Genomic DNA, 24,474 nt, shown 5'->3' with positions numbered 1-24,474 from the left:
GTACTTGAAAGATGCAAACGATGGCTCTGCTTATTGGAAATTTCAGTACTATCATGTTCTAATATGTTTGTGCAAAAGATTTGAGAGTTAAAGCAAGGCTTGCTCTTTCTGATAAATCATGTTTCATTTTTATAACCAGGTCATCAGTGTTCCCTATATATCATTGATTGCGATCAATTGAGAGGTGAAGACATCATGTTTGGCAATAACTCTCGCTTAGACAAAGGTATATGCTCAATTCTTATGAATTAGGAAACTAGGCAGTACTACCGTTGATCTTTCTCTAGCAAGTTCAGGCCATGTGTCATCCAGAGTTATTTACGTGTTAATATTTGGTTCATTTGGATGCTAGATTCTTGGTTTTGGAGCTAGATTAGTGATGCCTCACCAATCTGGATGCTACCGCCGAGCCTGAGGATTTGGGCCTTATCGGACCACTCTGATGCCAGTTTAGATGTTTTTGATTATTTGCTCCTTATCGGACCACTCAAGTGGGTTCAGCCTCAAGGTTTGTTCCCTTTTATTCAGTCTTTGCTTCTAGTTGTATATCTGTTTTGACCCGACATGATTTAGAAGAGGAAATGGAAAATATGAGTGGGTTTGTTTAGGAGTGCTATGATGCTTACATGATTGTATAAATAGATTTTTCGCTGACCTCCAGTGCGGGTGGGTTATTGCATATCTGGCATCCTCTTAAATTTATACGCCTTGGTGGCATTCAGTTGTTTATCTAACTCTTTATATGTTTATTTGGTTAATACTTGCTTCATTGGAGCCATTTTGTTTTTGTTCTGTATAGTTCCACCTGAGTCTAAATTATTATGCATTTGCTCACAAGAAAAGCAGTCAGGACTAGAAAGCTGCATTATTATTCATTTTCCCTGGTTTAGACTGTAGTGTCAGGTTCAGAGATGATTGTAGCAAGGTCAAGTTCCTTTTTTACTGCACATGGATGTTTTGAATATGTTCTACCAAAACATTTTCTAACTAACATGTTGATTTCATATTGTTGTTTTCTGTGACCTTTGATAGAAGGATCTGCTCATGTATTTTTCCTGTGTATATCTTTGTGCTACAAAATGCATTTCTGTTAAATATTAATTCCTAAATAATTGTTTCTGATAAACAACGATGCCTTTTTTACACAGGTTGTTTGATGCATTCGTGCTCGTCGGCGGGACGGTGCAAGGCGCAACTCCGATGCGGTTCCTTGCCGGTTGGACGGTGTTCAGGCGCAACCCTGGCGCGCACTGAGTACTGCCTCGGCTACAACCTCCCTCGGTGAGGTCCATCTTCCTCCCACTCCTCTGCTTCGGCTACTGTATGGGACATTGCCATGGCTATATTGATGTGGTGCTCGTCTGGTTGATGCTCTATGCCCTACTCATGCATCGCTTCCTACTTGAGCTCTGTAGTTGTGGATCCATGCCATTTTAGGGTTTGCAGGCTGTTGTTCATGTTTAGTTGCTATCATAGGAGCTCATGTGATGCTCTGGTTTACATGTGGATGCCCTGGTCCTATAGCTATGCTCCTGGATTTGCTAGATTGATCAGTGGCGTTCGTGCTAGGGCGATGATGATTAATCGTGGCTGAAATAAGTGTGCCTTTGAGCAATCGTGGTACCTGTGTGTATCAGGTTGGATCCTCCCTCTTGTCTCTAGAATCCTATTTGATCCTGTGATACTTGTTGTTGTCCTTGGATGGTCATTCTTGTTGAGTGATAACCAGGGCAGCTCCATTGTATGAACATATTGATCTGGTGATAAGAGATGACGGGGGTAGGTTATATGATCGAGGAAAGGTGAATCTGAGCCCGCTATGCAATGAACCCTGAATCCAGAAAAACGAGACCGATCAGAATCCCTCGCTCCTCAGCGATTTGGGTATTCTGGCCGTCCGATCAGAATCTCCTCGCAATACCGGCCGTCCGATCTCGTGCCTGATCGCCGTGAGCCATCTGATTTTGACCCCGATCGACCTGGGTCGTCGGATAAAATTCCAATGGCAACAAATTGTAAATACCGTGCCCCCACCAGGGCATTTCGGTCATTTCGCTTGGGGGGTATAAAGGGGGCCGCTGCCGTGGGAGACCTAGCCTCCGCCTCCTCTCTCACTCGCTCCTGCAGCTGTCTCCCTCCCTCCCACGCAGGTGGCTCCCACCAACCACGACGGCGGCGGCAACGGCCACGGAGGAGGGCGGCATATCAGCGGCGCCGGTGATGGCGTCCGTGGCGGCTATGCAATGAACCCTGAACCATTTTTATTTGTATTTAAAGGTGTTGCTTATTTATGCTCAAGTGGTGTTCGTGCTAGGGCGATGATGATTACCTTGGCTGGAGTTAGTGTGCCTTTGAGCAATCGAGGCACTAGTGGGTATCAAGTTGGATCCTCCCTCTTGTCTCTAGAATCCTTTTTGATCCTGTGATACTTGTTGTTGTCCTTGGATGGTCATTCTTGTTGAGTGATAACCAGGGCAGCTCTACTGTATAAACAGATCGATCTGGTGATAAGAGATGATGGGGGTAGGTTATATGATCGAGGAAAGGCAAATCTGAGCCCACTATGCAATAAAATTGCAGCTACCTCCCCTAATGTGTGTAATATTGAAGGCAAAAAAGAATTTTTCATGTCTTGCTACTTTAAAATTCCAAAAGGTTCATTCTTCCTTTGCTGGTTACTTAACCATGTTTTTTGTTTTGCTTTGGTTCTGGTTGAGATACTAAGGGTTGTTTATATATGAAAAGAACAGACACTTATAGTTTTGTATGCCTCAACTGTAGCTTAGGATCCAGTGTTGTAGTGCTTTGCCTAATTAAGAAAATCTCTAATCAATAATAGTGGTTCTTTCCTTCTGATTTGAACTGAGAGAGGGCCATTGATTCTTGATCTTAAGGTGACTCCATTTTTCTATGCCTCATGCTCATGCTGCTCTATGTTCCCTTTTAAAAATGCTTGCTTGCATTTTGGGTTGGTTTTCTGCTCTGTGTTCCCTTTTAGCGTTTCTTTCCGTTGTTGCGACACTCCCTTTTTTGTATACTACATGATCTTTTTGTATCTCATTATGCATGTGACATAACTAAATAATAGATCTTCGATCAGTATTCACATTGAGATGAAAGGTTATATCTGATATCATCTAGCTCAAGTAGGAACTTTCTGCTCCAATATTTGCTATGCAATACTTGCCTTGCCATGTTTTTTTGACTATTGTGCCCTAAAAATTTATGAATGAAATGATTACCTCTTCCTGTTTGTATGAGGTGGCAAGTCATTTTGTTGCCTGCTCTATAACATAAATTCCTTGCGACGTGCTGATAGGGAGAAAATTGTGTCATTTCTGATTTTTTTTCCCCACTTGATATCTGCAAAGTAGAGATATGGAGCTTGGAAGCATTATATTGGATTTGGATCTCACTGATAATCCACCAGATATGCAGTTGTTTTATTGTGAAGTGAGGTCTATGATGTCTTTGATGCCATTTTTGTTTACCTCAATCTTGCCAATCGTGCTTGAATAGAGTCAAGGTTGAGTTCCAAACATAATGATGCATTGTAGGAAATCTAGATTCAGAACCCCATGTAACAGGTTAGCGAAAACACAATTTAGTGTTCACTATTCGGTTGAAATTGGTAGATCATGCAAGGATTTGTAATCAGAAAAAAATAGGAACTAACAAAAATGTAGGCATCACAAATAATTTATTTGCATATTGCTAGACTCCCTTTCTCTGAATTTTCTAACGGTCACGTGTTAGTGTGTCACTGCACTTAATGTGCACACCCACTGTAACTCTTTATTACCATATCTCAGATTTTATATCTTTCTTTCATTAGATGAATTTAGGTTCGATAGTGTTCTCTTTTCCTATGTTTGCATTTAGTTTACTTGTCGTCTAAATGCTAGAATTAGTTACAAAACTGCAGCCTGAAAGTTGAAGGATACCATGCTATCCAGGGTATGTAATAATAGTAGGATAATGGGATTTACATTATATTACTGCAATATTGTCAACACTTGCTATTTTTAGACTTTGCTCTAGGTTTTGTTGATGAAGGGGATCATTGGTCATGACTATTACTCCTCTGTACCATAGGTAATAATTCCCCGGCATGGTATTTGCATGTAGTAGCCTCAAACATCAATTTTCTTCTTAACAAAAGCATACACATTATGTTTCATTTAGACTTGGTTTTATTAGCATTAAGTGGTATGCATTGAATATACCTCTACATGTATAGAGGTCGAGAATGGACATGATGTATATCATTTTTTAGTCCTCAGTGCTTCTAGATAGGTAATGAACTACAATTTATAACCTGCTAATAATATACTTGATATATAAGCATCAAAGGCAGAACATTTATTCAATTATATTAGTTTTGAAGATTATATGTGCTTCTATTCTAATCAGGAGTATTTTTTCTGCTGTTTCATGCCTATGTCGTGAGCCTTTCGCCTTATTTTCGTTATATATTTGTACTGGAATCATTTCTAATATGTTTAGTTTTCAGTATGGGAGCAAGTAGCAAGACTAGATGTGGTGCTCATGTTTCAGTTTTTATTAAACATAAGCCTTAGGATCCAAACAGACGTACCAATACATGATCACCTATTTTGTGATCTCCTCTTTTGTCCAGCTAAATTACCAGAATTGCCAGACCAGCTCTAGAGGAAACTTCTAACAACCTTCTACTTTTTCTTTCAGCAGTTCACTTTGAAAGAAAAAGAGATGGATACAGATTCAGACCCTGAAGTTCAGACCGGGGGTCTCGAACCAGTCCCCAAGGAAGGTTTAATTGTACCTGCCTAACTACTTCCCCTTACTTATTAATACAAATGTATGGTAATTATTTGTCAAATAATACATGGCCTTTGTTCATCTTATGCGCCAGCGGCGCAATGGGTGGAGTGAATGATAATGTACTCGCCTCTGACACGGTGCTGTGCTTTGGTTCACCATGGAGTCCGCCGGCGAGCAGGCAGCTGCCCTCTGCATGGTTTCGTCGTCATGGAGGACGTCGTATAGCAGCGTCCAAGTATCAAAATATCGGATATCGGGTTCGTATCGGTTTGTCTTCGACATATCGGATATCGGATACCGGGCGATATATCAGACGGTATGTAGATATATCGGAGAAACCAAGTCTAGTTTTTTTCATTATTCTTGTTCAAAACATTTACTTTTAGTAAAAGAAAATGTATGATCTCAATGCTTTAACATAACACTTTTAGATTCCTAGTTTAGTAACTTGTTGATAAAGAAACTAATAAGGAAGGACTCACAAAATCCTTACTCTATGATTAAAAACAATACGATATGTATGCATTTGTACAAAACATTGTGCATGACTTTGATAATATATAATGAAGTTGTAAATGCATAATGTTATTTCATTGCTTTCTAATAAAAAATTGTTGTCATCTACGTATCGTTCTATATCGGTGGACATATCGGACTAGATATCGGACATATCAGTCGATATTTCGATCCATATCGGATGATATGTTGGAAAATGATATTTACCAAATGATATGTTATGTTTATATCGGTAGAGCCCCAAAAGTGATATATCGGCCTATATATCGGTCGTATCGGCCTAGATTTAAAAGCTTGGCAGCGTCATCCTCGAGGTACGTCCTGGCGACGTCGACTCGGCTCTCTCCTGCACCTTCTCCTTCCTCGTTTCTCTTACCGTTGCTGTGCTCTTGACACTGTTGTTCCCAACTTAAGCTTCTGCCACTTGGTTCTCAGCAGGAGAGGCACAACCTCCGCCACACCAAAGAGAAGGACGATGGCTTCCATGAAGAGATTTGTTGAAGTGACTATTGATGACCTACAGGTCTCAATCTTGATTTCCTTGTAGACTAAAGCTGAGATGCCATGTCTTTGTGAGATGCCAATGCGATGATAATTTGATGCCTGTAGCAGTTTTTTATTTTCATTGAAATGATTTTATAGACTCTGTAGTGCCAATTTTCCTTGATTTTGTAGTATCAATTTTCCTAGATAGAGTGTTTTCTGTATTGTTTCAGAAACCCGTCCAGGCCAAAGCATCTGATCATTTTTATCAATTCTTTGATTTTTAGCATTTCATTATACATATTTCAGCTTATAGGTTCTCCCTTCTCCCTCTTTTTGCATGAGTCTGTTGTATTCATTATAATGTCCTGTTCTAATTTATTCACAAATATATTGAAAATGCTAATCTGAAGGCAGAACCTTAGTTAAGCTTGAACTTGTTTGCTGAGTATATTGTAAATCTTTGTCACACATTCTGGAAATGAATGGTTCCATGCAGCTTCTGGGCGCTCTCGGGTTTGGGGACATCTATGGTGAAATTAGATGGCTATGAAGCTTCTGGCAAATGACAAGTCATGCCTGCTACTGCAGTTCATCGCAGCCTGGCACTAACTCATAAAGGTCTTCGAGTCGGAAGACAGGATGGTGCCCATCGGCAACAAGTCCATTAAGCTCCATATCTGGAAATGGTATTTACTCTGGTCTGATCTACTATAACAATTACTACCAGCTGCATATGGAATGATGTGGCGCTTGAAATTACTTCGTGGAATGTGAATTTTGAGTCATATAAGGTTTGTCCTGTGATAGACCGTAGTGTCGCATTCAATATTTCTTTATTTCCTATGAAAAAAGTTACATCATGAATGTAACCAAGTATAACAATAAGGAGAAAAATGGGGGCTCTGCTGCCATGTCTTAGAAGTCAGTATCCTCTTCAAAGGTCGTGCTATTAGATGGCGCCTCTTCAAATTCACAGCTGATCTTATGCCTATCAAGTTGATTTCGTCTTGCCGTACATATATTGCACTTTCAAGATGCTTGGGTGGAGAACTCAATGTGCTCTATGTATCTCCCAATTTGTTTGTATCAGTTTCGTGTGAGGCGGTCACTGTGAAGTAAAATCGATAAGGCAGATGAATTACGCCACTTCTTAGTATGCTTAGCGATTATGGCTTCATAGTTGACTCTTCTTATGTGTTCTTGCTTTTAGTACCGAACTGCGTGTTCAATGCCCGTCTTTTGTGGTCGGATGAACGCACCGAGCTTGATCATGTCTTCTAATTTGATGTTGATCTTGAGATCCATTGTGTTTTACTTCTGTCGCAATTGAATGCTTCTTTACTTAATTATTATCATGTATAAGTACAAATGCTATACTTAGGTTCTTACTTACATGTTGTTACATGCTTCGGTAAAACGTTGAGACCGGTACCCTCGCGCCAGGGCGCGAACCCGATCTAGTTTGGCATGATTAGTGGATAAGTGGCACGAATACTATGAAACCTATTTGCAGATTATCAGACGAACCTGTCCAGCTGGTTGCGGATCTGATAGATGAGCATACAGGTAATTGGAATTCTGGTCTGGTGAGGAGCTTGTTCTTAGCACCAGTCCGCGATACTGAATATCCCAAGACCGAGGTCGACACAAGGGGATTATTGGGCGTGGGCCTGGGACAGATCAGGAGCGTTTGCGATTCGCTCAGCGTATATAGAGAACTTAAGGAACGACAACAAAATTCTCAGGGCGTTCCGGGCAGTTCATCGGGCGGTGAAGAGAGTTGGGGTCGTTATGGAAGCTCAGAGTGCAACCTAAAATACGTGTTTTCTGGTGGCGGGTTCTGAAAGGCTTTCTACCAGCCAACGCAGAATTACAGAGGAGGCATGTAAATGAAGATGCTATATGCTTGTTGTGTGGGCACGAGGAGGAGACGCTGTTACATTCTTTGGTACAGTGTGTCCATGCTACAACATACTGGGCAGAGGCGGAGAAATTTTTTGGTATCACATTACCGCGGCTGTTCCCGGGAACTTGGACTAGAGACTTGCTAGATCCTCAGTTTTTGTCTAGAGACAAAGCAGCAATTGCAATAACAGTGATGTGGGCAGTATGGAATAGTAGGAATAAATACTCGCATGGCGAGGTGCAGTACCAGCCCATGCGCTCAATGGAACTGGTTCAGGAGATGATCAGAGCCCTTGATGTTCCAGGCAAGGAAAATGATGCAGTACCCAAGCGGGCTGTGTGGCGGCCACCTGCTGTAGGGGTTGTCAAGCTGAATACAGACACAGCGGTGGACAGGGGCGGATCTGGGCCCCAGGCCCCCAGGGCCCAGGCCCGGGGCGTGGCTTTTTTTTTAGTTATTACCTAGGTATGTTTTTGAATTGGGCCCGGGGCTTAGCCCAACTAACAGCCAGGGCCCAGCCCAACACACTCACACAGGACTCCAACTCGCCCGATGCCCAGTTCGCAATCGACCTAGCGAGCAGCAGGCAGCAGCCACGCACGCGCAGGCAGCCAGGCAGGTGAGTCCGCCGCCGCCGCCCGTCCCAGTCCGCCCGGCCGCCCGCCCCGTCGCCTGCGCCCCCCGGCCTCCGCCCTCCGCCACTCGCCCGCGCCCTCAGCCCTCCGGCGGTCCGGCCTCCGCCGCTCGCCCGTCCGGCCGGTTGCTGCTCCGCGCCTTCGCCGCTCGCCGGCTCGTGCCGCCGCCGTCCCCTTGCTGGCCCTGCTGCTCGCCGGCTCGCCCGCTCTGCTCCGGCCTCTCCTGGCTCCTGGTCTGCTGGATTGGTAAATGGTAATGGCTGCTGGCCTGCTGTTGACTGCCGTTGAATCTTGAATGTTGATAGAAATTTTAGAACATTTTTGATCTGCTGCTGCCTGCTGTATTTGAATGTGAATGTTATTGCTACTGACCTACCGTTAATATCAATTTCATAGCCAGTTCTTTGTGAATGTTGCTGTTGGCCTGTTGCTGTTGGCCTGAACTGAATATCATTTCATTTTGTAGAATAAAAGATGAAGCGGTATTTTTCATCCGTGGCAGCAACAGAAGTGTCTACACCCGGGGTTTTAGCCGGAGGAAATGAAGGGGCTGAGAGGAGTGAAGCAACTCCAGAAAATGAAACCAATGCAGAAATGGGACCACCGCCTTTGACTTCAAACAACCCGCCTTCAATCTCAACTCGAGAAAGTAACATTCCAGATTCTGCTCGTGGTCAACTGAGGGAAGGTGATATTCAACCTGATCCTGGTCTTAGGAAACCTATTGAAAGCTTAGATCCGGACATTAGAGATGTCGCTAGAAGGATGTATGTAAATATGGGTCCATGCCAACCAACTGGGCATAAATTTAAAAAAGAAACTAGAGGAACATCTTTGAAAAAGAGATCCTTTCAAGCTAAATGGTTCGGGATGATACAATACCCGCTTGGGGCCGTTCAAGGGGGCGTGGTGGTCAAATGGTAACTTTCTATCAACGCTTCAGATATGAAATATTCAATGTTCTGCTTGACCAAATAATTACTGAGTTAAATAACCGCTTTGCTGAAAGATCTACTCAATTGTTGAGATGCATTGCTTGTCTTGATCCAAGGAACTCATTTGCTAATTTTGATGAAGACAAACTTGTTCAACTTGCTCAGATGTATGCTGATGACTTCTCCATATATGAGATTTCTTTTGTCCTTAGAAACCAACTTGAAAACTTCATTGCTGATGTGAGAGCTGATTCAAGTTTTGTTAGTTGTAATGACCTTGGTAGTCTTGCTGTGAAGATGGTTCAAACTGATAGACACATAGTCTTTCCTTTGGTATATCGTCTTATTGAGTTGGCATTGATTTTGCCTGTTGCAACCGCATCAGTGGAAAGAGCTTTCTCAGCTATGAGTATTATCAAGACTGAATTGAGGAATAAGATGGGTGATGATTGGTTGAATTATTCCATGGTGTGCAATATTGAGCGAGAAATATTTGCAAAGGTTGATGATGATGCTATTATATATCGCTTTCAAGCCTATAGATTTCGCAAAGGAACTTTACCTCCTCGTAGTAGTAAGTTTTCAACTTTGTATAATGATAATTGTTCCAATTCATGTTTATGTCTTCTCTCATGAAATTTTGCTTCTGATTTCTCTAAGGTGTTGGCTCTTCTTCCACCGTTGATCAAGTTATGGAAGACACTGATGAAGCAAACCATTGATTTGGTACTCTTTTTACTGCACGTACTGTTTGTAGTTCTTGTCATTTTTTATCTATTTTGGGTACAATTGAGCCATATTTGAGGTATTCTTTTGAGGTAGTTGTAGCTTGATGGATTTTAAGTTTTTCTCTCGCGACAAAAAAGAAAAAATTTGGGCCCGGGGCTTGCTCCAATCCTGGATCCGCCACTGGCGATGGATATGTCCAGGGGTGAGGCAGGTGGATCGATGATAGCACGAGATGATCAGGGATCCTTCCTCGCAACCAGATTTAGACACTACCCAGGGACTACTTCTCCGCTGATAGGTGAAGCTTTGGCGTGTCGGGACGCGATGGTATTTGCGATGGAGCAAGGATGGACCAACGTTCAAGTTGAAACAGACTGTCAAGTCTTTGCCAATGAGTGGAAGAATACAAGAGACCTGTCTGATGTGGGTCTCATTATTAGAGAGACGAAGGTCTATCTCTCATCTTTCCAGGGATTCGAGTTGTATCATATTAGTAGAGACGCCAATGGTCTGGCGTGCAAATTAGCTCGGCATGCTCTGCTGTTAGGCATGGGCGATGTTACTTTCAGTTATATCCCTGAGTTCTTGAGTGACGAAATGCACTATGTACGATGGAGGAATGAATAAATGCCTTTAAGGGTCGTACTTCAATAAAAAGGAAATGCTGCACTCACACGGTGCACCATGTGAGGCTTGCATAATTCCCGTCTGCCCCGTTCATCTACGATCATAGGCAAGCGCCACCAAGCCCGGCGATGAGCAGCGGTTGAAGTGCTGTTTTAAAGTGGTCGAAATTCTTCTCGTATAGCTGTGTGGTACTAAAAGATACTCAGAACGGGGATGTATCTGGTGCACCGGTCTCCCGTTACACATTAAAAAATATACTCAGAACAGGAAGTACCCAGCCTCCTTTCAAGAAAAAAAAAGTTTTTTTTTGAGACAAAAAAAATACCCAGCCTCTGGCGCGTTCACGCGGTGACCGGGCCTCTTGGGCTGGGCGTTAGAGTTTTCCCTAGGGCCCGCAGAGACGCAGACCGGTCCACATCCATCCTAAATGGGCCGGGCTGCGAACCTGCGCTGAAACCCTAAGCGCGCAGCCGGCCGTTCCCTGCTGATCATCGCCGCAGACAGAGGTCGGAAGAAGAGGAAGGAAAAGGCTCTCTCTCCCGCACGGCGGCGCGGTGTAGCCGGCGGCGATGGCTTTCTGGCAGGCGCGCGACTTCCTGTTCTGCGGCGTGTGCGGCACCCTCCTCGACTTCAACTCCCACCGCTACGCCTCCTGCCCCCTCTGCGGCTTCAAGCGCAAGGCCAAAGGTCTCCCCCCTCCCTTCCTCCCTTCCTTTCTCCACGCCCAAGTTTACTCCTCTCCGCGGATCCCGAATCACACAATTCTTGATCCCAAGCATCCTTGTGACTGGCAATCCCGTGGCTAATGCAAAACTGGCTCCTTGTTTTCTGCAGATATCGAAGGGAAAGAAACTCGGTACGCGGTCACCGCAGAGGTACGTCTCTCTCTCAAAATCAATGAATGGTTCCAGGCGAAGAACTAGGTGTGCAGAACGGCTTGTATGCTGCGCTAGTTAGATTGCAGTGTCGTGTTTCTTGAAGGAAAATACTGGCCCTGCTAAGCTGCTGCTGGACTTGGGAATTTTTTTTCAGAGAAAATTGTTCAATCTTTTGTAAGAATGCATCAATTAGCTTCATAAAATCAATGGAACAAATTACATACTTTAAGAATTGATGATTTTCTAGGTCGGCATGTGTAAGCTTACCCTGGAACTGTTATACTTTGACAATTTTGATCTTGGGGTCTAGTATAACTGTATAAGACACCTGTTGATTTTTAGATCCTGCTAGCTTGGCACGTGCAGATTCCTTTACTAGGCAACACAAGTTTCTATTTCCGGAACACGTGCTTGATTTTGAATTACATATGTCCTGTTGACAGGATATTAGAAGAGAGCTAAAGATAAAAGCGTTTGTGGTTCTTGAATCGGCGCCAAATTTGGACATAGTTGTGCAAAGATCCCTGGTAAGCTAAATTGTTTGCTTTTTCCCCCTGGTTATTACTTTTTGGATGGATGGATACCTTGAGCGTTTCACATATATATCCTGTTCTGCCTCTAGACAGAGCGAGCCTGTCCGGAATGCAACCATCCTGAACTCGAATTTTACACGAAGCAGGTTATTTGCTCACCTTCAGCTTTAGTTATGATTTTCTCTTTCTGGTTCTGAATCCTGCCGACCTTTTTGACGTGCAATTGCAGCTTCGGTCAGCGGATGAGGGGCAGACTATCTTCTACGAGTGCCCGGAGTGCGGCCACGCATTCAATGAGAACACGTAAGAAAGAAGATTCCTACTATCAGTGTATGGATATGGCCAGAAGAAACTACTCCTGCCATTGGTTGACAATCGATGTTCAACGAAATTTCTCCTGCCGTTGGTTGACCATTGATGTTGCATTGTTTTGGCGTGTATTCTAATCTTGAATGTTACCTGGGATATGTTAATACTCGCTTTCTATCTAACGCTTTTTTATGGTACCTGGCTGTCTGATGTATTTGACTGAATGTGGCCATAGAAAGAGCGGGATGTCTTGTTTCTAATGGTGATTGGACTGGTTGCTGCATTTTTGTAGCGCATCGTGATTATTCAAAGTCATACACACTTGTTGTTGACCGATTCATTTTGTGATAGTTAATACAATGCGTATTGGTTTTCTCTCAAGATGAACTTCACTGACTTTGTCTGAGTTTATATAGAAAATTATCTATAGCTACAATACCAAATATATCTTTCAAGATGAACTTCATATATTTTTGTCTGAGTTTATATAGAAACTGCTCCTGCCATTGGTTGACAATTGATATTCACCGAAATTTCTCCTGCCCTGGGTTGACCATTGATGTTCCAGCGTTTTGGCGTGTATTCTACTCCCTCCGTGATTATTGTAGCAGTCTTCAATGTTACCAGCAATCTTAGGTGGTGCATTAGGCATCTTACAAAGTTTGACTTTATAAAAATCTAATACACACTATTTTGGGGCAGAGTGAGTAGATAATCCCGAGGCACATGTACTTTGATCCAATCATTTTGAGCTAAATTTCAGGGCACGGTTCTGTTACAAATACGAACGTCACTATGCCACTATGCCGATATAAAAGAATTATTCTTTGTTTTAGCAAATAATAAAGCCTAAATTTTAATCTTTGTCACATTTAAGTCAACGGATCTCGAGCTAATTAGTTATTAGGTAAAAATATACTGATACTGCCAGCAAGAAATTTGGAGCATTGGCATTGACCAGATTTATACCCAGTGAATGTTACGGCAACAGTTCTGAGTACAGGTAAACCTGCTCCATCCCCAATGACCTGCCACAATTACGACAATTCTTAGACCATCTTCACTTTCAGGGGTTGTATTCTGAACAGTAAACCTTGACCAATCTTGGGCACCCAAGGCCGATGATGGGACCAAAAAAAGAAAAAGAAAAGAAAAAACAGAGCTCCTAGGTGACTCATGCCAACTTATGGTCAAGGATGTTTCACCGACGATGACACCACAATTGTTTCCACCGCAAAACTGCACTCCGCTGGATGTCCATGCCGCACTTTCATCTGCAAAATTGATAGTAGCAATTAGATGGAACATCATCACATATGCGATGTTTAACTGCACATAAAACTGGTGCACTTACATGTACAAGATCCACACCACCCGAGCGCCTTGTAAACTGTTTTGATTACCTCAAATAAATCAAACCTCGGTATAAACAGACAGCTACGTTTCAGGTTTCATTGGAGGCTCGTCCTTCAATCCTTTCGTTAGCAGATCATAGTTGATGGATGCAAGTTGTGAAAGATTCTGCAGCAAGAATTTAGAAGAATGATGTGCAGCATATATGCACGAGAGGGCTAATAACAAAATTTTGCGGATGTATATTTAAGGACTAATATCATATTTGAAACCAGATCACAATCACAATGACAGGCGAAAACTGTTATTTGCAGTGTTGAGTCATTATTAATAACTTTGGGATTGATTCTGTGGCCAGAAGAATTTATAAGGGTGATGTGCGGAATATAGGCACAAAAGGGACTGTGGATGTACATTTTAAGGACTGGTCCCGCATTTAAAACCATACCACAGATGCAGTTACAGGTAAAAACTGTTATTTGCAGTGTTGGGACATTACTAATAACTTGGGATAATCTACGTATGTTTGTACTATGTGTATAATGTGTTACAGTGAAATGATTGTGCCACACTCAATGGGATAGCTGAACTATTGCTTAACCAACTCACCCATAAATACCAGCATTTATAGTAAGTATAGCGCCTCTGGCTAATATGGCAATGATTGTGATATTTGCATCTGGCTCTTAACAGTAGATGATGGTGTTAAATAGTGATATTTAGTGCCAAGCAGTGGACAAGACGTGTAAATTTTGTAAAAATGGTTGGATGTAGAAACTATTACAAGATTGCAGATTTAGGGATCAAAAAACTCTACTACAAAACTACCAAGCTTTAGGATGCATCCAAGTCCCACCCAGGCTCACGTCATACTCACAAAATACTGAACCATTCCCACACGGCACGCCAAATAGGCAATCAGCATGGAACCAATATCGAATTTATTTTAAATATAATGTGTCAGCCAGGGTGGGAATTTTGGTGCACCCTAAGGTTTGTGATAAAATTGACATTTAGATCAATAGTTCTATGAAATTGGTCCTTGAGCTGTCGTTTTCTTGAAATTTCCGTATAAACTTGTAATATTCAAAATTCACTCAAGAAAGAAATGTAAGCTAAGTTTGATATAGTGGAAAGGGAAGGGCTAACACACACTTGGGGAACAGTTAATTCAAGATCATTCAATCCATGTGTTGATATACTTCAATCATCATTGTATATGAATGAAAAATAAGGCCTATGAAGCTATAGGTTTACCTTAAACGAGAAGTTGCTGAAAGAGTAATTGACATTTGGGCCGGATTCAAAGTCAGTGGGGCCACCTCCATGCTCATCCCCCTAATTCACACAATTTTGAAACAGTTTACCAAAGGAACTGAAGAACATAAAGGTAGATTAACAATCCGCAATGAAAACACTTCTTTTTTGGCTTCCTACAGCTACTGAAATTGCATAGTCATGTACTTTTCAATCATCTGAGATAAAAATTATCCATACCATGTCATCTTGGTGATTGCTCACACAACTACTGCTGCCACTAAGGCTTCCATTCTCACTGGAATCCTCAAATTCATAGGCTTCGTATATGTTTTCATCTGATGGATTCCAAGAGTAACGGCTGGTGAAGTAGCTGGTATCACATGCACTATCTGAGGAAGGAACGAAGGCAGCCTGCAAATGATTTTTCTGTTATCCCGTATGTCTGTACAAAAGAAATGCAGTTCGTGTCTTCAGAAAATAATCGTTAACCCTATCTCACCTTCTGTCTAGCAATGGTATCCCAGCTAACGTCCTTAAAGAATGGATGTTGTTTGACCTAAAGGAAATAGGATTAGCAACATCAATCAGGTATATATCGTACTCCATCCGTTCCTAAATATAAGCCCTTTTAGAGATTTCAATATGGGCTACATACGGAGCAAAATGAGTGAATCTACACTCTAAAATACGTCTATATACATCCGTATGTAGTCCGTATTGAAATCTCTAAAAGGGCTTATATTTAGAAACAGAGGGAGTAAAATATTTGAATAGAGTATCGATGAAATAAAGTTCCATGAAAGGCGATTTCTGGCACCATCAAAATACCTCAGAGGCACCATCTGATCCTAGACGTTGATGAGGGTCTTCTGTCAAAAATCTGGAGGAAGTTGTCGTAAGATCACTCGTCTTACTTAAACAATATCCGCAATTAACTAGATCAAACATTTAGAATTTGAGCATGAAGTTGCTAAGCAGTCTTGTAACTGAAATCTGCACCGTCGATGGCATGCCTATACTTAAAGGTTAATATTTACAAAGATTCCAGGCTATATTCCAGTGAGAGCACGGGTGACAAACACAGCATATACAGAACATGCCACTACAGTACTACTATTATCCCATGCACAGAAACTGCAAAACTATAAAGGCTTGGTCTATGTCATTTCAAAGTAGAGAGCAAATGCCAAGCTATCCGGCGAACAACTAAACTGTTTGCAAGGACATGAGCACGGAAGTACTTGTGTCTAGTTTGACTCTAAATCCCACCTGTGTATACAACCAACAATATGAAATTCTAATTAATAAACTTGACCTGAAGCAACTTGTACGTGATCTAACAGTTAAAATAAGCAAGATCATATATCAGTTTACCCCCAACAGCGTATAAATGAATAATGGATTATACCTTTCAAGCTTCAATTGTTGTCTAGGTGAATCTCATGATAGACCCTTAGCCCCAGTATGATATGTGGTTATTTACTAAAATCCCTTTTTGGGGAGAAGGATGGATAGTGTGTATGATTTAGAAGATATAATTAGTGCACATGTATGGTTAGTTTTCTTTTGTGTATTGCAACAATGATCAAAATGAATGCAGCCTAAACATGCAATAATGTTAGCCCTTTTAACTCCCAGGCCATGTTCAGGATATCGGTAATTGGTAGTTAGGTACCATATCAGTCGGGTGCTGAGTAGGGATAAATAGGCAAATTTTCCAGTTAATCGGCAATTCGATGACCCACCAAGTAGCGATTAACTGGCCATATTTGGAACAGTGCCCAGGTCCCAATTCCCCAAGTACACATATGACAAAGCACAATACCTAAAGCCCTTAATTAACATTTGAACAAGAAGCAATAACATATTATCATGTAACGCTATAAACAATAGTAATTAAGTAAAGTACTCAGATGGTTTGAAAAAATTCTTACTTGTCAATTAGATCTTTCGCTTCAAAACTCATCTCTTCTGGGACATGTGGCCAAGGTATTTTGCGATTAAGAATATTGTCAAAAATTGTCTGCAGAAACAAGTACAACAAGAATGTCAAGTTGCATCAACACATCCAGATAACAGAAACCAGCATTGAGTTCTAGCGACCAACATTTTATACAGAAAATGCGAAGTATGGTACCTGAGGATGCTCTGCATTAAATGGAGGTATTCCAACAAGTAACTCAAAAAGAATTACACCTACAGACCACCAATCTGCACTAGTACCTGCGAAGATAATGCACACAGCAAAAAAGTAATAGTCAAGATCAGAAGAAAACATAGAATTTAAACAGCAATTATGCTCATCAATTTACCATGCCCTGTCCCCAAAAGGATTTCTGGTGCTAAATAATCAGGGGTTCCAACAGCAGAACGCTTTTGTCGCCGTGCTCGGTGATCCATTTCCTCTAATTCATTCATCTGAGGTTCATCATCTCCATACAATGAAGCCCCACTAACAGCAGGGCCAGATAGATCATCTGTGCTATTGATCAGACCAACCTTGGACAACCCAAAATCTGTCAACTGAAGGCAATTAAGATTAATAAACAACCTAAATATTAAGAGGAAATAGACATGGTATTCCAATAACGAAAATGGTATTTTTCCTGCCAGTAAAATGCTTAGAAAATACTACAAAGTTGAGTCACTTATTTTGGGGCGGAGGGAGTAGGATATTGAGTATGGAAGTAGTGGCGAATGAAACAATTTTAGGCTACAAGAAATGAGAATTCAGAAACAAACTTGTGTCACAAATATGTTCTTTAATTATGTATGGCACCTCTTAAATAAGCCAATGGATCTGCACTAAGCTTAAATTTGACAGTGCCTTATGTTTTCAGGAATGTTAAAAATCTGATGTTCAATTTGTAGCGAAATCCATGTTTTTCTCCAAGGAAAAAACTCATGGTTTTTTAACATTACCTAATACACTAACACCAAGCTCAGAGCTTCTGAAATCCAAAAAAATAGACGACATGATGGCATTGTAAAGTTTCTAATCACGCATCATGGACTTGAATATTGATTATACTCAATAGCATGTAAGTTGGCTGGTTATTTTATCTCCTGTTAGAAATCTACTTTTCGTCGAACAAGGTAAATACAAGCAGTACCAAACAGAAAAGAACCACATTTGAAAATTAAGAATGTTATTCTACCGCTATCAAATGTGGAACATACGATGATTCGGAGAGAAAGGTTAACAATCATCTGTGGGCGTTACCTTTACATGCCCATCATGAGCAATCAATAGGTTGTCAGGTTTTAAATCTCTATGAACAATCTGCATGGAGTGCAAATATTCCAAAGCTAGCACCTGCAGGGTATTATTTTTTAATAAATTGACAGGGAGAAAATGGGAAGTATTCAGACACAAACTTGTAAATAAACTTACAACTTCTGCAAGATATACACGAGCAACATCTTCATCCAAGCACCCTAAATTTCTCAGTAAAGAATACAGGTCGCCTCCATTTAAGTACTCCATGACCAGATACAAATTTTCCCGGGAGGTAAACGAATAGAAGAAACGAACCTTCCAAAAGCATAACCATTTTAGAATCAAGTTATATCCTAGTTGATAGTCATAATTGTAGGTTCACTCACCACAAAAGGATTCCTGACCGTGATCAATATATCACGTTCAGCCAATATACTTTCGACGGCATTTTTTCGAATCATGTCTGCCTTCCTAAGTACCTGCTTAAAGTAAAGCAATCCAGCACATGAGTATTATAGAAGAGTATTCTTCACCATGAAACAAATGAAAGCTGTACCAGAGCAAGTTCAAATTTGCTGCTGCACTTCTACATGAACATAAGCTGAGAAGCGTTTAGTAGTAAAATCGGTCCCATGGTATTGATTTACGTGGTGTATCAGCATGCAATCAAGTCCTATAAAAAATCACAATACACACACATTCTTCTGGAAAGTGATCATGTAATATGATCCTTTCAGAAACTACCTGCTAATAGACATGAATAGGCAAACATGGTAGTCCAGATTGAAATGTGAGAACTAACACTAGCTATACCCGACCTTCTCTTTTTCTTGACTTAGCAAGCTGGGAGCCAATACAAAGGGAAAATGAGTAGATGCCCTACCTGTCAGATTTCCCATCCCTGAAAACTAAAATCCCACAAGAACTTCGCTCTGTCAGGACATTCATGTAAGCCCGCTAATGTTTTTCAATCCAATTATTTGCTCCATGTCATTTTTGGTAAATTCACTAAAAAAAGATATACTGACAGATGACATGAGTATCTACAAAAAATACCTTTATAGCAAAGAGGTCTCCTGTAGTTCTTTTCTTGGCCAAGAAAACACGTCCAAATGCTCCGCGGCTGATAGGTTTTATGATTTCAAAGTCATCGATTGAAGTACGATCCTTGACTGGATGAACAGGACTTGCTCGTAAGCTACGAACAACATCATCTTCTTCGTCCATTATGGTACTCGACGAGTCAACCTTGTCCATATCAACTGAGTCACAAAGTTGCAGGTATTTCTCCCTGAAGGATTTATGAAAATGAGAAGGCAGAATCAATTCAAGAGTTAAAAAAGGAAAATGGTAATACTGTTATAAATGAGCAAAAGTGAAGTTGCTGAAAGAATTGTATTGACTCAGCAGATCCTCACCGGTGGAGTTTTTCTATGCGAGTGCCAAATGTTTGCACTGTGAGGGCTTCATGCTTCCTACGATTGACAATTTCTTGCAGATCTTCTATGCAAGTAACCAATTGGGATAAAGCACTTTCTTCATCCAGAGGAGTATTTGCAATACATCGTGCAATATCAGCAAGTTCAACAATCTGCACAGATTGAATGGAACTATTTTAGCAGCTCGAAAACTTGATGATGAAGCCAAAGAAATTTCAAATATGAAATGGTTAGCACTTATTACATTGAAATACATAATTAGATCAATACCAAAGATGCACAATTAGGAAGAACTATCCACATGTCATCCTCAAGTTATGGAGGCGTTTGGCTGGGCCACGGGTAACGTAATGAGGATACACGGTGCTGCGGCTGTGACGAGGCGATTGCTTGTTTTGTTTGGTTACCCCCAGTAACTGTCGCACAGAAAAGGCAATCAATCAACTGAGATGAGAAAAGGCACTGCATTTAGGGGTCTTGCTGCATGATTCTCCTGCTGGACAGAGTTCGCCGGTCGCCGTCCTTGGATGCCTAAAAGCTGAGAGGAGGTCGCACAACTGGAAGAGAGATTAGCGGCTGCAGTGGTGCCAATGGCAGCAGCAGCACATGCAGCGACGAGATCTCGCGATGGCCGGCCGCCGGTGCGGCGGTGCCCGATACTGCGAGGCAGATATTGCAGCAACCAGATCTGGTGATGGCCGGCCACTGGCATGGATGCTGCTCGACGGATGAGTGATGTGTCGAGCTCGGCGTCTATATGAAGGAGATGTCAAGCGAGAAGAAAGATCAGGATGGGATCGTTTAACGGCCAGGGCTGGGCGTAATCGGCTTTGTACAGCGCTGTAATCCGATTCCACAGTATTTAATTCCAGCATAACTCAACCAAACATGAATAATGGGTTTGGATGACACTGTAATCAGATGCCAGGCCAAAAACGGTGAAACAAACACGTCCTATATGGTACTTTCTGATTACATAAGTAACATTGTGCTGGTACTAAGCTAATTAATTCTGCAATATAAGTAATTTCCTAGCAGCAAAAAAACGCTAATGGGGATACAAGAATGATTTCCCTACTATCATGAAAATCTATGAATCCCTTTATGTCGTATTTATGTTATCTATTTTGAGCAGTTAACATTCAGAAGTTGCACAAATGCATTAAATTGTTATAACTCATAAATAAGAGAATAAAATATCAAACATCAGTAGTTCGGTACTCGGTATATATTATCATGGTTACTACTTTGCACATCAAACTCATATAAACAAAGATAGGAGTAGTAGCTAACTTTTCCACAGTCTGGGTAATTTCACAACTACCAACTTTCTAGCAGAATGATCTGTTACTAATGCAAAAACATAGACATACATATAATAACATAAATTGTATGCATGGCTTACCTGTGGAAGATCGTTACTCTCATTAATCGCACTTCTACCAGCTAAAAGCATGTCTATATGATTTGATCTTGGAGTCGTTAGTGGAGATCGAGGAGTCATACTTCCTGCCGATGATGTAGCCATTCCATGATCAGATTTCGGCCCAAAGCGAGTCTTACATGTCATTGAAGGAAGATTTTTTATGTCATCCAACGAAATAGTGTTATCAGCCTCTTGGAGATAGTCGATCATATCAGCAGAACCTCTTCTAGACCAATCAGACAGTTTTGGAGAGGCGCCATCAGATTCTTCATTGATGCTTGGATTTGAAACTTTTGCAGCATCTGGGCTGCTGACAGAATTGATAAGGTCTCTCTGCGTATAAGACTCGACCAACTTTTCAAGTGTTTCTGCAACTCTTACTAAACGTTCATCAACGCTTACACCTTTTTGGTCACACCTGTCAGCGATTGCACAGACTGCCGAATGATTTTCTACGTAATTTGTAGGGATATATTCTTCACATATGCGACACATTATTGAACCCTCTTCAGAAATATTTGGCTGGTCAGACCAGTGTCCCCATGAAGTTTTGTGTTGATGCTTGGGAGGAAGTGGTTGATGTGATACAGATTCTACTGGACTGGTTAACTCAACGCCGCTAGGAATCGTAGCGAGTGTATCTATTTTCTTAGTAGGCGATTCCTCTTTAATAGGGGTAGGTTCTTTTGGGGGCTTTGGAACAGGTGATGGAAAAGGTTTCCAGGAAGAAATCCGTTCTCTGGTTGGAGATTCAACCTCTTTCTTGATATCAGCGTCAAGGGGCAGAATCTTAACAGGTTTTATTTCCTGGCTTCTTCTCCATTTCAGATTATGCTGCTCTTGACTGAATGATTTTCTTGCATCACTTTTGCTACTTCTGCTTGTTGTAGCATGTGGACCTGATTGGGTTAAAATCTTGTTATCAGCAGATTGTATAATCTTATCTCGCTGATCCATAACAATTTCATCCTCAGCAAATCCACTCTCCTTGTGAAACTGGAGCAGCCTTGTACATCTTGTAAGGATAAAGAGCATCCGAGTGTAAAGCTTCTTCAGCACACCCATTGGGAGCTCCTGACGCTGATCATCCAAATCTTGCACTATACCTTCACATTGCAGCCAAAGTTCTCCGGGTGTCATTACAGAGCAGCTGCGTGCAAGTATTAACAAATCCTCCAAAGTTTCTTTCCACTCAGGATGAGAGTCTGCGTACTTCTCCATTACACTAACCAAGTCTCCCGCAAAAACTGCCAAATCTGTATTTACCTCTTCCTTTGCCTTCTCAAACCTCACCTGAATAACTTTTAACACCTCCTGCATAGACAACAAATGACAAGATCATAGTTATTGGGTAGTAGAAGAATCAGGCAAAAATAAAATAGAAGTGTGAAATGTGGATACAGCATTGATCATCATCTCACCCAGAACAATAACTGAGATTACCTTCAAGTTGTATACGCCTCGAGGTTTCAAGAATGGGAATGGTCGGACCCCTTTGGAGTTCAACTCATGTGAAAAACTCTTGATATCTGAAGGGTTTCTCTTCCTTGGTGCACTGGTAGCCTGCATAATGGCCTTGAAGCGTGGAGACTCGGATTCCTTTGGCGTTTCACAGGCATCATATGCAGACTGTCAATTAAGATGTAGATGCAGAGGTGTAAGAAGAAAAAAAAGGGAAAGATGGACAACTCGTCGTTTACTTGTAAGTAAGGTGTGGAAAGCATATACAAATACATCATTACCACGGTCGCTGGTATCTGGGGCGGAGTCCTCAAATCTCCCGAATGGTTCCGAAATGAATTAGATTTAGCTGTGTATAAGATAGATTAGATGCCCACGTATCAGATATGGTTGTTAAGACAAAAGGGCACCAGAGCAAAGGATCAGGTCAAATGTAAACATCTATTAGAAGAACAAAGAGAACAAGCCCCACAAAAGAAAGCCACCAGAACACACAAACATGGTATCGAGTTATAGAAGACACACTTGGTTTTAAGTTGCATAGAGAGATCCAGCAGTTGTTAGGTATTGCCCTATGGGCATACAAATGTAGTATAGTAGAATGTACTGCATTTAAGTAATCTTCATATGGGATTCATAAAATAAATCAAACCGTGCACTATAGGATTGTAACCAGACAGCTATAGCAATACAATATGCATCTCGAGAGTATCATTCAGTACGCTACGCTGCACCAAACACTTTAATATTACGAACTAATGAAGCACAAGCGAATTGACGAATACGGATCTGTACCCATCAGCAAGTGTCAACGAAGTGATACTGAGTGACGCCTACCACGCGTCAGAAAAAAGACTATCATACAATGAATTGTTTATATAGAATTAAAAAGGGCGCACAATGCACTTATATTTAGTTGGAGTCGCCTTATGCTCAAGCACTGAAACAGGTAAGCAATAACAAACATTCTCTTGCCGTTTCGATTTGGCAACGACTAGAAAATTCATTTCGTCAGCACCAGCTATCTGGATACGACGTGCATCGAGATGAATTACGCACTCGCGTCACCCGACAACTCAACACATCTAAGGTGGGACTACAGATTCTGTGATGTCATATCGCCAACTTAGTAAGTAATTGAAGAGCATGAATAGCTAGAGCCTACACTCACCTTGATGGCCTATATGAGAGCTCACCACCGCTGGTACTAAGTTCTAAGCCCTAGCTTCCACCAATCAGTAGCCAGCTTACAGGACTATGCAACAAGGCTATGAACAAAACTTGCAAACAGGGTATATGTACACACGCAGGATCACCACTACCTTTTGCAGCGCTCTTCCCTTCCGCTTCCACGGCCGTCCCCACCGCGCCGCGCACGGGTTGCACGGGCTGCTCGGCCGCCTTTCCCTTGCCCCGGTTACTAGCACTGCCAGCACTAGTGGAATCGGCCCACGAGCTGACGGCCTTCTTCCCGGAGGTTGTCCCCGCCTGGGAGTGGCCGCGCGCGAGGTTGCTGCTCCCGAGCGCGGCAGCCATCCGCTGGCCCTCGTGCGGCAGCGGGCCGGATCTCGTCTTGATCTTGTTGAGGCCGAGCGAGGAGGCGAGGATCGGCGAGAGCGCGGCGGCGGGGGCCGCATCCCTGAGGTGGTGCTTGGCGGCGGAGGGGCTGGAGGTGGAGGAGGCCGGGGAGGCCCGGGGGGAGGGCACGGCGACGGCGGCCGAGCCGAAGAGCTTGTCGCGCTTCTTGGGGGTCTCGGATTTGGGCTTCTTCTTGTCGGATCTGGAGGAGGCGGAGGAGGAGGCCGGCGAGGCCGCGGAGGCCGCCCCCGGCGCAGAGGTGGGCGTGCGCGGGCTGTTGCTGCCGTCGGGGCTGGAGGACTCGGACGACTTGTGCCGCGACGAGAAGAAGCGGCCCTTGAAGACCATCGTCGCCCCGCCGGCGGGGAGCGGACTTCCGT

At 42.2% G+C, this 24,474-nt stretch overlaps 2 protein-coding genes across 2 annotated transcripts; one reads left to right on the top strand and one right to left on the bottom strand.

Moving 5' to 3' along the window:
- The first annotated feature begins 8,274 nt into the window (after window positions 1-8,274).
- Window positions 8,275-12,617, top strand: LOC109778829 (DNA-directed RNA polymerase I subunit RPA12). The gene is made up of 7 exons (XM_020337415.4): window positions 8,275-8,599; window positions 8,813-9,855; window positions 9,942-11,324; window positions 11,472-11,512; window positions 11,959-12,042; window positions 12,138-12,194; window positions 12,278-12,617. The coding sequence occupies exons 3-7, from the start codon at window positions 11,207-11,209 to the stop codon at window positions 12,353-12,355; spliced, it is 378 nt and encodes a 125-aa protein (XP_020193004.1). The 5' UTR covers window positions 8,275-8,599; window positions 8,813-9,855; window positions 9,942-11,206; the 3' UTR covers window positions 12,356-12,617.
- Window positions 12,618-13,282: 665 nt separating this feature from the next.
- Window positions 13,283-24,468, bottom strand: LOC109778839 (probable serine/threonine protein kinase IREH1). The gene is made up of 18 exons (XM_020337422.4): window positions 23,839-24,468; window positions 22,798-22,865; window positions 22,499-22,684; window positions 21,035-22,369; window positions 19,609-19,781; window positions 19,247-19,481; window positions 18,577-18,669; window positions 18,365-18,505; window positions 18,194-18,286; window positions 17,283-17,493; window positions 17,108-17,193; window positions 16,905-16,993; window positions 15,799-15,850; window positions 15,470-15,526; window positions 15,208-15,381; window positions 14,968-15,048; window positions 13,712-13,878; window positions 13,283-13,631 (listed from the first exon to the last, which is right to left on the bottom strand). Exons 1-17 carry the CDS (start codon window positions 24,440-24,442, stop codon window positions 13,795-13,797), a joined length of 3,762 nt encoding a protein of 1,253 aa, XP_020193011.1. The 5' UTR covers window positions 24,443-24,468; the 3' UTR covers window positions 13,283-13,631; window positions 13,712-13,794.
- Between the last annotated feature and the right edge of the window lie 6 nt (window positions 24,469-24,474).

The sequence above is a fragment of the Aegilops tauschii genome, chromosome 4 (assembly GCF_002575655.3).
Source record: "Aegilops tauschii subsp. strangulata cultivar AL8/78 chromosome 4, Aet v6.0, whole genome shotgun sequence".
Taxonomy (NCBI): domain Eukaryota; kingdom Viridiplantae; phylum Streptophyta; class Magnoliopsida; order Poales; family Poaceae; genus Aegilops; species Aegilops tauschii.
The sequence above is the reverse complement of the archived record's forward strand: the minus strand, read 5'-3'. Positions and strand labels throughout refer to the sequence as shown.